Genomic DNA, 12,373 nt, shown 5'->3' with positions numbered 1-12,373 from the left:
CTGCCTCTGTCTTGTCTGGATTGAGCTTCAGTTTATTTGCTCTCATCCAGTCCATTACCAAGGCAAGACACCAGTCCAGCACATCCACTGCCACACCTGCAGATGTAAAGGAAAAATAGACCTGTGTGGCATCGGCATATTGCTGACAACACATGCGCAAACTCCAGATGACTCCACTCAGCGGCTTCGTATAGATATTAAACAATATGGGGGAGTAGAATTGAGCCTTGAGGGACACCTTCTTGAAGGCCCCACGGTGCTGAAATACAGTCCCGAAGCATCACCCACTGAAAGCGACCATCCAAGTAGGACTGGAACCATTGCAGAGCAGTGCCGCCCACTCTCAGCTCAGATAGCCTCTCCAGGAGAATACAGTGGTCGATGGTATCAAAAGACACCGAGAGGTCAAGGAGGGTTAACAGGGACACATTGCCCCTGTCTCTCTCCTGGGCAGTAACCAGGGCAGTTTCTGTGCCAAAGCCAGGCTGAAACCCTGATTGAAATGGATCTAGAAAATCAGTCTCCTCCAAGAGCACCTGGATCTGGTCAGCAACCACCCACTCAAGAACCTTTCCCAAGGAAGGGAGGTTGGCAACTGGCCCGTTAATTACCAAGGTTCTCAGAATCTAGAGATGGTTTCTTAAGAAGCGGTCTTCTCACTGCCTCCTTCAAACAGAAAGGAACTGGCCCCTATCATAAAGAGGCATTGACCAGCTCCCTGGCCTAGACAGCTGTCTCCTCCCTGCTGGATTTAACAGCCAAGAAGGGCAAGGGTTCAGAGCACAGATATTCGCTTGTACCAATCCAAACGTCTTGTCCACATCCTCAAGCCGCATCATTTTTAGTGATCCATGTCATCTGTTGAACTTCCCTAGATAATTCCTAGGATTTTTCGGATAGATTTACAAGATCAGGTGGAAGAAGAGGCAAAGATTGTCATACAGTTGTGTTTGAGTCAGTGTAGGAATGGATAAAAAAACGCATCCATGAACTTGTAGAAATCAGCCCTGAGTGCTCACTGGAAGGACAGATCCTGAAGCTGAGACTCCAATATTTTAGCCACCTCATGAGAAGAGAAGACTCCCTGGAAAAGACCCTGATGTTGGGAAAGATGGAGGGCACAAGGAGAAGGGGACTACAGAGGACGAGATGGTTGGACAGTGTTCTCAAAGCTACCAGCATGAGTTTGACCAAACTGCGGGAGGCAGTGGAAGACAGGAGTGCCTGGCGTGCTCTGGTCCATGGGGTCACAAAGAGTCGGACACAACTAAACGACTAAACAACAACAACTGCTGCTGCTGCTACTAGCCTTTATTGGTATAAGTTAAAACAGTAAAATCATACAAAAAGATCCAAATACGTTGTAGAATAGTTAGGATCAGCATGCAGGAGGCACTATCTGGTTTCCTTTAAATATCTCCTGGTCCTCAAGTAGGCAAGGTCCCTTAAATGCTGCTGTTCTTCCTCATATGTTAGGCATAACATATTTGCAGAGCTTAGGCAATTTTGTCAATCAACTTTGCAAAAGAGCGAGATTAAGCCAATAGCACATGCAGCTCACAGTACAACTGGACCAAATATTGGTTCAGATGCAAGAGGAAAAAATATGATAGGCATCTTCCTGCTATGCCTGGGCATTTCAGAGCTATTTGGACTTTTTGTTTACATTTAAATTATTATGTCTGTAAACAGGAGAATCAGTGCCAGAGTTCCAGGCAGCATTCCACGCAGAAGTTGGAAACCACCCCACTTTTGAAGATATGCAAGTTCTTGTTTCAAGGGAAAAGCAACGACCAAAATTCCCAGAGGCCTGGAAAGAGAACAGCTTGGTGAGAGAAGCAAGATGCTACCTTTCCCCCCCCCCCTTTCATTTAGAAATCATATGTAAGATGCTAGATTATGGAGTTGGAGGCATAACATTGGTTTAATATGTAAGTTGCTGTCTTTAGGAAACTAAACTAAAATTAATAAAAAGTAATATTTGAGTGCCAGATACAAGTATGGACTGGACATTTCATGATGGGGTCAGTAACGTATTCTATCTTTCGTGTGTGTTCTCTTTAAATGCCCAGTTCACTGTCTTGATCACTACGCAGGACACATCAACGTGCTTTAAAATATATTTTATTATAAAAGTTTAATGTGTTATTTCAGGCAATGTCAGTCCAACAGACTGATGAATACAATAAATTACCATACTCTGTTTCTGGACTAGACTTCGTTCCATTTGCTCAGTTTCTTAATTCATTAACATTCACAATAGAAGTAACAGATGTAAGAATCCTCATTCTCAGTAATCTGATTATAGCTACCATGTCTGTTTAGTAAGATTTGTATAAAGACCTGAAACCCTTTTTATCAACCTCTACCACCCACCTTGTAACATATTTTGAAAACATGTAACACGATTGAAAATATCTCACTGTTGCAATCAACACTTTTAGAATAATTTCTGTTTCCCTGTTTGTGAAATCATATAGTTCTTTTATCAACTCTGTTGTCAAACGACCCTAGACCAAGTTGCTTTTAAAGAGAATCTTAGCTGCACCAGATCAAGTAATAACATACCTTAGTACAGACAAGATTACTTACTCATTGTAGTATTTTTCTATGAGTTTTACTTGGGAGATGCCCCATTGAAATTAGTAAGGCTGGTTTTTGAGAAAATATACACAGGATTGTGTATCATTTCTTGACCCTTTAGAACACAGGATATGTACCCATATTTTTCGCTCTATAAGATGCACCAGACCACAAGACGCACCTAGTTTTTGGAGGAGGAAAACAAGAAAAAAAATATTCTGAATCTCAGAAGCCAGAACAGCAAGAGGGATCGCTGCGCAGTGAAAGCAGCAATCCCTCTTGCTGTTCTGGCTTCTGGGATAGCTGCGCAGCCTGCATTCGCTCCATAAGACACACACACATTTCCCCTTACTTTTTAGGAGGGAAAAAGTGAGTCTTATAGAGCAAAAAATACGGTAATTTTGAGATTCAGTTTCATTGTTTGGTCTTAGAATGTGTGTTGAAGCATAGCTTTAAAAGGGTGCAGAATGTAATTCTGGTTTATTTTATAGGCTGTGAGGTCACTGAAAGAGACAATTGAGGACTGTTGGGATCAGGATGCTGAAGCTCGACTGACAGCCCAGTGTGCTGAAGAGAGGATGGCTGAACTCATGATGATTTGGGAAAGGAACAAATCTGTCAGCCCAACAGTCAACCCTATGCAGTCTACAGCTATGCAGAACGAGCGGTAAGTAGTACTAAGTGTGTGCTGTTTTCACAATCTGATTCCAAAAACCAATGAAACTTTTTTAAAAGTACATTGTATATGCACTTAAGTGTCCCATTTACTGCTTTCAGTTCTCATCTCAGAGTTGAACTTTGATTTCAAGGATGTCACGTTTTCCCTGAACTAAAATCATGATACTTCAATACTCGGGAAAATGTGATTTCCCCTTAGACAGTATCTCTGTGTAAGTCATCTGTCACAGCGCCGTCCAGCAAGGAATGTCCAGAGTGAGGAATTAGCTCTTTCTTGACAAAAGTACACTTACAAGTTAGGAAAAGGCATGTCCATCAGTCCTGCGTCTCGCAGCTGCTCCCAGGTGTGCACCCAATGAGGCAAGAGTAGCTCACCCCGAACTCCACTTATGTATCTCCCCCCCCCCCGAGTGGTGCGCAAGCAGGTGAAGACTACATCTGTGTGTGGCCTGTTTCTGCTCCTCCCACTTCAATCCTCTTCTGGTCCTGAGAGACAGTGGGGGCAGGAGGAGATGTGAAAGCCCTTTACTCCATACCAGCCTGACCTATCTCTTCCTCCTCGTGCTTGTGTTCTTCACTCTCCAATACTGCAGCTTCTGCCTCTGACTCATCAGATCACTGATCCCTTCTTCCAAGCCAGTCTCCTGGTACCCACACCTCAGTATCCAGCCACCATTCCTCAGTGTCCAGCCAGTCTTTCACATCAACTAACTTAGGGCTATTAATTTCAGTGGGTCTGCTTAGAATGAAGTAAAGGTAAAGGGACCCCTGACCATTAGGTCCAGCCGTGGCCGACTCTGGGGTTGCGGCGCTCATCTCGCTTTATTGGCTAAGGGAGCCGGCGTACAGCTTCCGGGTCATAGGGCCAGCATGACTAAGCTGCTTCTGGCGAACCAGATCAGCGCATGGAAACACCGTTTACCTTCCTGCTGGAGTGGTACCTATTTATCTACTTGCACTTTGATGTGCTTTCGAACTGCTAGGTTGGCAGGAGCAGAGACTGAGCAACGGGAGCTCACCCCGTCGCAGGGATTCGAACTGCTGACCTTCTGATCGGCAAATCCTAGGCTTTGTGGTTTAACCCACAGCGCCACCCGCGTCCCTTCTGCTTAGAATATGAATAGTTAAATTCAATCCAAGGGCAGGTTGACAACTACAGATTTATTGTGCAGTAAGTGCAGCTACAACATGATCACTGAGGCCATTTCCAGACAAAAGTCCAAAATAGCACTTGTCAAAGCCAGTATTATGCCTGTTCCCACATTTGGAACAGTGTTGAAATAATAGTGCTACGAATGAGATAAAATTAAGTAGGCATGTGAGTGCTAGAATGGTGACATACAGCTTCTGAAGGGGAAAAAAGTCTAGGCCATCACACTGAGGTCCATGACATAACAGCACTGCCCCCTCCCCCACAGCAAAATTCTCATGATAGTTCTGCTTGCTGCAGAAACTATTTTGCATTTTTAGATCCTTTATGTTAGAAGAATTTATCGTCTACATGCTCTTAATCCTACTGTCTTCTTTGTGTGTTTTTTTAAAAGAAATCTATCACACCATAGGCGTGTGCCAAAGATCAGACCATATCAAGATTACTCTTCGTCATCTTACATTGAGGACTCCATTCACCATCCTGACAGCATCGTGAAGAATATTTCGTCTGAGCTTTCATCGTCCAGCACGCCACTGACGATTGGGGAGAAGAACAGAAACTCTATTAACTACGAGCGACAGCAAGCACAAGCTCGCATTCCTAGTCCTGAAACTAGCGTCACAAGCTTGTCGACCAACACTACCAACACTGCAGGCCTCACTCCGAGCACTGGCATGACCACCATATCCGAGATGCCTTACTCAGGTGAAACAAACCTTGGTGCTACAAATGGCATGCAGCCACTTGGGCCAACGCCTGTTTGTTTGCAACTAACAGAGGAGGACTTGGAGACCAACAAGCTGGATCCAAAGGAAGTGGATAAGAATTTGAAAGAGAGCTCTGATGAGAATCTGATGGAGCATTCCCTTAAGCAGTTCAGTGGGCCCGATCCGCTCAGCAGCACCAGCTCCAGCTTGCTGTACCCACTGATAAAACTGGCAGTGGAAGCAACAGGGCAACAGGACTTCACGCACGTTGCAAATGGCCAGGCGTGTCTAATTCCAGACGTTCAGCCTGCTCAGGTCTACCCTCTTCCTAAGCAGCAGAACCTCCCAAAGAGGCCTACTAGCCTACCTATAAACACCAAAAACTCAACAAAGGAGCCTCGGCTGAAGTTTGGAGGGAAGCACAAATCAAACTTGAAGCAGGTAGAAACTGGAGTTGCCAAGATGAACACTATCAATTCTGCAGAACCTCACGTGGTCACAGTTACCACGAATGACGTGGCAGGAAGGAGCCATACAATAGCCTCACATGCTGTACCAACCCAGTATGTGAATGGTACAGTGCCATGTGGCCAAGCATCCAGCTCAGGGGTCCATCGGGCCCAGGAGATGCTGCAGAACCAGTTCAGCGGAGAGGACAGCCGTCTGAATATCAACTCGAGCCCTGATGAGCATGAGCCCTTGTTGAGAAGGGAGCAGCAAGTGAGCCATGATGAGGGCATTCTCGATCGTCTGGTTGATAGGAGAGACCGCTCGCTGGATAATGGTAGAACAAACGCCAACAACAACAACAGTAACCCATGTCCAGGACAAGACGTTTCTGTCCTCCGTAGCCAGAGCACAGCACCAAATTCTGGACAAGCCCACACTAGAAGAGCACAGAGACCTAACTCGCTGGATCTATCAGCCACAAATGTTTTGGACGGCTGTAGTATGCAGTGTGAGTTTTTGTGGGGTTTATCAGTGGATAATTGCAAAAATATTACAGAATTAAACTTCTTGACTTGGGTCACAACCTTCAAACCAAATTCTGCCCTCCCAACCTAGGAAGATTTAATCCCCAATGCTGTGGTTTTGCTTGTACAGTGGTACATCCGCTTACGTATCCCTCTGGTTATGAAAACTTTGGGATGCGTAAGCAGCAAACCTGGAAGTATTTTTCCAGGTTTTTGGCGCATGCGCAGAAGCGCTCTATTGCCACGCATGCATGCGCAGAAGCGCTGTCTCCGGTTGCGAAAACCTCAGGATCCAGCCGGACCTCCGAAATGGATACAGTGGTGCCCCGCAAGACGAATGCCTCGCAAGACGGAAAACTTGCTAGACAAAAGAGTTTTCCGTTTTGGAGGTGCTTCGCAAAACGAATTTCCTATGGGCTTGCTTCGCAAGACGACAATGCCTTGCGAGTTCCTGCAGGTTTTTTTTCCTTTCCCCCCCTTTTTCTAAGCCGCTAAGCTGCTTATCAGCTGATCCGATCAGCAGATAAGCCGCTAAAAGCCGCTTAAAGCTACTAATGGCGCTAATCCGCTAATCCGTCAATGGTCTTGCTTCGCAAGACGAAAAAAACGCTAGACGAAGAGAATCACAGAACGGATTCTTTTCGTCTTGCGAGGCACCACTGTACTGTCCGCAACCAGAGGTACCACTGTACCAATTAAATTATTTCTGTTCTTCCCAGTGAAGAATATCCCTTCAGCCTTCTCTTTTTAGACTGTTACGTTTAAAACATAAATTGGGAAGGAGTTTAAAATATTTTTTGTTTATGAGAAAACTGTAATACTGCCAGAGGGACTCAGCAATACTTCTTTTGTTGACCTGTCTTAGAAGTATGTGAGCCTTGGTTCTTCAGATAAATCGGTGACTGGCAACAGTAGACTCACCTTTTTAAAAAGTAACATGCTACTCTCCTTCACCCAAAGCTTTCTAGTTGAATGAAACAAGGTTTGGCTAGAAGATTCGTTACACTATTTAGCATAACTTTCTGCAACTAGTATTGTATTCTAAAGTTATTTAGAATGTATTATATTCTAAATTATTTTAGAGTTATTGTAGTAGCCTATTATTGGGAATTAATTAATTCACATTTTAGAAAGCTTTCTTTTCTCAAGAGCTGTTCTCCATTGTTAAGTTGAAGGTGCTCCATAATAAGTAAATGGAAGTTATGGATGTTGATGCCACACATACATATAAATACAGTCATACCTTGGAAGTCAAAAAGAATCCGTTCCAGAAATCCGTTTGACTTCCAAAATGTATGGAACTCAAAGCATGGCTTCGGATTGGCTGCAGGAAGCTCCTGCAGCCAATCGGAAGCCCCGTCGGATGTTCAGCTTCCAAAAATAGTTTGCAAACTGGAACAGTCACTTCCGGGTTTCCAGTGTTCAGGAGCCAAAACATTCAAGAACTAAGCTGTTCAAAAACCAAGGTACGACTGTATTACTGCTTTGTTTAGTTGAATCCCACTATTGTAATTTGTTGTTCTATATCTATGAAGTTGGAAGCTGAAAAGAACACTCAAGTACAATATGGTTCAATATTGTGAATATAACATTTATTCTTATTAAGGTAAGATACTATAGAATCGAGGCAGTAGAGCCTTCTTCCCATTACAAGACCAGTAGAATCCAGGTAGAGGTTGCATAGGCTTAATTCATCCTTTGTGCCAACTGTGTTTTACACTTAACCATATTTAATAACTCTAACCATGGCTTGAGCTCCAAACACAAGCCACAGTTTAAGGTACTTTGCTCTTTCTTTTTCTTGGCACAGCGCACCAGTCTTTTAGGTCTGAAATTCTTCGGAGGCAGAGCAACGGCTGTAATTGGTTTGCCAAACCATGATTTTTAAATCCACTTCGAACATGGTTTCTAATTCTGGCTTGCCCCCGATTGATCATTTTCATTGCTAAGGGAAGTTTAAGACTTCAAATTAACACAAAGAAGCAGCAGTTCATTTTTAAATCTGCCATTTTAAATCTGATTCTTTATCAAGAAAGGATCCATAAGTTTTAGGCTATGTAATCGATACACGCGCCACGCCCCCGCCTGTTTGCCGCTCTGGGTGCCCTCCGCCACTGTCTGCAGCTAAGCTTTCAGACACAAAAACAGGTCCAAGACAGCACATTAAGTCTCTAGTAAAATGTGGAATCCTTTAAAAAATGAAATCATATACATAAAGTGACAGAAATGGCAATGTTGTTGTTGTTGTTGTTTAGTCGTTTAGTCGTGTCCGACTCTTCGTGACCCCATGGATCAGAGCACGCCAGGCACTCCTGTCTTCCACTGCCTCCCGCAGTTTGGTTAAACTCATGCTGGTAGCTTCGAGAACACTGTCCAACCATCTCGTCCTCTGTTGTCCCCTTCTCCTTCTGCCCTCCATCTTTCCCAACATCAGGGTCTTTTCCAGGGAGTCTTCTCATGAGGTGGCCAAAGTATTGGAGCCTCAGCTTCAGGATCTGTCCTTCCAGTGAGCACTCAGGGCTGATTTCCTTAAGAGTGGATGGGTTTGACCTTCTTGCAGTCCAAGAAGATGCTTTGATGCATTGCTTTGATGCATTGATGCTTTTGAATTATGGTGTTGGAGACTCTTGAGTCTCCTCCAGCACCATAATTCAAAAGCATCAATTCTTTGGCGATCAGCCTTCTTTATGGTCCAGCTCTCACTTCCATACATCACTACTGGGAGAACCATAGCTTTAACTATACGGACCTTTGCTGGCAAGGTGATGTCTCTGCTTTTTAAGATGCTGTCTAGAGAAATGGCAATAATTATGACTAATACTACATACAGTAGACCTAGTTCCCAGGATTTATTCCGAAAAGGGAGTTACCAGGGCTGCTTTGTTGAAGTCTACCTATCCTGCCATCCATTGCGTTTGATAAGATTTCATATTTTCTTTTTCTGCCTCTTCTTTCCTCCTGTATGACACTATGTATATTCTGCTTATTTTTAGTGAGTGAGTCATCCCTAGATGGCAAACCCGGCTCAGGAGAAAAGATCAAGAAACGTGTGAAAACACCATATTCCCTTAAGCGGTGGCGCCCGTCAACATGGGTCATCTCTACAGAACCACTGGACTGTGAAGTCAACAACAATGGCAGTGATAGGGTAGTCAGCTCTAAGTCCAGCACAGCTGTTTTCCTTGTAGAAGGAGGTACTGCTACAACTATGGTGTCTAAGGATACAGGCGTGAACTGTCTGTGAATTGTTTAAAAGCTGACAAAAATGACATTTTTGCGTTCTGTTAAACAAACATGCAGAAGACCTTGGGGGGGGGGAGGGTTCCTTCTCCTGTCAGCACCCCTTTACTGAGGACTTGCTTTAAATAGATTTCAGCTATGCAGACAATTTTTAGCTTATGCTTCCATATTTTTAATTTTGTTCTTATTTTTTTGAAACATTTTTTGCACTTTTTATTTAGTATTGCAAAATTACATCTTGTCTGTTCCCGACCACAGAATTATATATATGTGTATCGAATGATGTGGTCTCAAAATATTTTTTTTAAAAAACAAAAACAAAAAAATGTATTGCTGATAATCATTTTGGACCGGGTTCTAAAGGTCACTAAACACACAAGCCACCTGGCTACAGTGGTGTTTGCTGGTCATGTTTTGAGTTCTGTGCACAAGCTCGTTTGTATGTTTCTGTGTGACAGAGTGTATTATCTTTTAAACGCCCTATTTTTTCACTTGTGTTCTGTTGAAATGTGCAATAGTCTGTAGTTCACAGTTTGCTTTGTGTTTCCATCCCTGCTACACAGTTCCCCTTATGGAATTAAAGGGTGGTAGGGGTTTTTAATCTAATGATTTGGCAGCCAATGAAATCCAACTGTGAACTCTGCAAAGCATAATCAGCTTAAAGCAGCTGCTTGTATCTATCTGTATGTGTGCTCCAAGGTCACAGTTAATGCATGATTTTCCCTGCCTTAAAAGGGCTTTTTAAAAAGGAATGAGGGGAGAAAAGAACAAACTTCTGCTTTCTTTCATCCTTCGAAATTTGCAAATTGCAACTTTCTTCATAGTGGACAATGCAGCTTTGGAAAACTCTAAGCAAGAAAGTGCTGAACAAAATATAAGGAATCAAAGGGTCAGTTTGTACAATCAGTGGAGGTAGATACCTGCCCTAGTAAGCTTGATGCTTGATAAACATGCCTCACCATTGGCAGGTTTACAAAGTTTCAAAGCTCTATATGGGACAGATGATCTGTGGTATCTTTTTTCACCAAGCCATGGTGCATGTGCAAATTATAACTCTGGTATGTGTAAACTGACCCCAAAGGTCTACCATTTTATTTTATCTCTTGTCGTATACAATTTGAAAGTTAAATATGCTTTGTATTTATGTACATTTTTCCTTAATGAATGCTTTTGGTGTATATTGAAAAGAACATTTTTGCCTAATCTTGGTAAGTTATCTTAAATTTTTTACTGTAGGTAGGTTGGTAAGACAGGTTTTTGATAGACAAGCTAAAACATGGACTCATTTGCATGATAGTCATGTGATGAGTTCCTACGCCTCTGTACTTTTACTGCCCAAATCTGATGGCCTAGTTCAGTGTTGCATCAGATTGCCTAGGTGTAACTGGCTGATATACAGTGCATTCCTTTACATGTCTACTTAAGGAGTACATCTCACTGAGTTCAGGTAAGTATATCTAGAATTGCAGCCTTTGAATATTGTGAAAATACCCAGTTCCTTCAGAAATGTCCTGCTTACGCATTAATTGCCCCTTTAGTACCTATCATCACAACATATCAGGGTTTTTTTTCTAAGGAAAACATTTTAGAATATTTTAGAATACATGTAACTACATATTTGTGCATGACTATTAAAATATCTGGCCCCATTAAAGCACCATTTTGAAAGTCAATAAGGATATCTCCCTAGACAGAAATGAGTAAATATTTGCTTACTGGCCCTTGTCACAGCATGAAGCCCTGTTGTCTCAGTTGTTGTTCAGACTTATGTAACCTTAACAAAATATATATTTACAATCACTAAATAGCATCTAGTATGATATCTGGTTCTAAATAAAAGATGGAGTTCTGATTTATCATAATCCAAGACTTACATAACTGGTTTTTTTGGGGGGCCACATAGCACAATCTCTACAGCACATTGTCCCCATGCTAGTTTCTGACGAACTGCTTCATTCTGTTTTTCAGACCTTTAAAAAATTGTTTATTTCCTCAATTCAGTTCTTACCAACTTTCTTCCACTTTGAAGTCCTGAACTCTGCACTCTTTTCAAAATACAGTAGAACCTCGGCTTACGAAAGTGGCAAACCTGGAAGTATTTTCCCGGGTTTCGGCACATGCGCAGAAGCGCTTTATCACACTGCATGCATGCGCAGAACAGGCACCTCCGGTTATGGAAACCTCGGGATCCGACCGGGGCTCTGGAATGGATCCCGTCCACAACTGGAGGTACCACTGTAGTTACATCCAGCTACTGAAGACTAAACCAACTTTTTCCACTGTATGGTGTTTGATTAGATTAGACCAATGTTTGAAATTAAATGAAATCCTGGTCTAGAATATCTGAATGCTAAGTAAGTTATAATATCATTTAGAATCTATCATGGACTTGGTTAATATTTAAAGTTTTCCATCAAATAAGATCACTGCTTTCATCCTGTGATAACCACATCGAAAGCCCTCTAATCAATTTCCCCCCGTTCATAGCTCAGTTTTCATCATTTATGTGATTATTTTACGACAATCTACTCTAGGCTAAGAAGGTTTGCGGCCTTTTGCCTCCTTCCTGGGGCATAGCATGCCTACATCTAGGCTTTTTGAACTTTTGGCCTAAATTTATACAATGTGCTTTTACTGGAGTTATGGCCCTGCCATACTTTGTTTTAATTTCCTTTTAGCGTAAGCTTGAGATTAATATTTGCAGCTTTTAGTTTTCAAATCAGAAGTTGGACTTTGAACAGTGTTGAATCTTCCACTGAAAAAATCAGGCAATCAATCTAATCATTGTTTTGGAGGCTTGTTTCATAGGGAGAAGCTTCACAGCCTTGAAGCTCAGGAGTCCCCAAGGCAAATTCTAAAATGAAGCTCTGTGGCATCAGCTAAAGTGCTGCGCAATTCCCATGTCAGCCCTTAGGAGACACATTTTGGGAACTTTAATTTTTAAAAGGCAGGTTATCCGCAAGGAGCTCTCAAGGAACACACTAGAATAAGTAGCCTAGTTTTTGAAGAGGAAACTGAGCTGTGTGGATTGCTTAGTT

At 42.6% G+C, this 12,373-nt stretch overlaps 1 protein-coding gene and 1 long non-coding RNA gene across 9 annotated transcripts in view; one reads left to right on the top strand and one right to left on the bottom strand.

Moving 5' to 3' along the window:
- The window catches only part of BMPR2 (bone morphogenetic protein receptor type 2), an 84,572-nt gene extending 73,375 nt beyond the window's left edge, over window positions 1-11,197 (top strand). For all 7 annotated transcript variants that reach the window (XM_083472710.1, XM_083472707.1, XM_083472705.1 and 4 more), the window contains 4 exons: window positions 1,693-1,829; window positions 3,075-3,250; window positions 4,806-6,079; window positions 9,089-11,197. In XM_083472710.1, coding sequence (XP_083328836.1) covers window positions 1,693-1,829; window positions 3,075-3,250; window positions 4,806-6,079; window positions 9,089-9,339 — 1,838 coding nt within the window. In that variant the 3' untranslated portion in view covers window positions 9,340-11,197. The remainder of the gene's footprint in view (window positions 1-1,692; window positions 1,830-3,074; window positions 3,251-4,805; window positions 6,080-9,088) is intronic.
- The window catches only part of LOC310693569, a 52,592-nt gene that overhangs the window by 10,909 nt on the left and 29,310 nt on the right, over window positions 1-12,373 (bottom strand). The gene's annotated exons all lie outside the window — the stretch shown is intronic.

Source organism: Podarcis liolepis, assembly GCF_965112155.1.
Source record: "Podarcis liolepis genome assembly, chromosome: 1".
NCBI classification, from domain to species: Eukaryota; Metazoa; Chordata; class Lepidosauria; order Squamata; family Lacertidae; genus Podarcis; species Podarcis liolepis.
The sequence above is the reverse complement of the archived record's forward strand: the minus strand, read 5'-3'. Positions and strand labels throughout refer to the sequence as shown.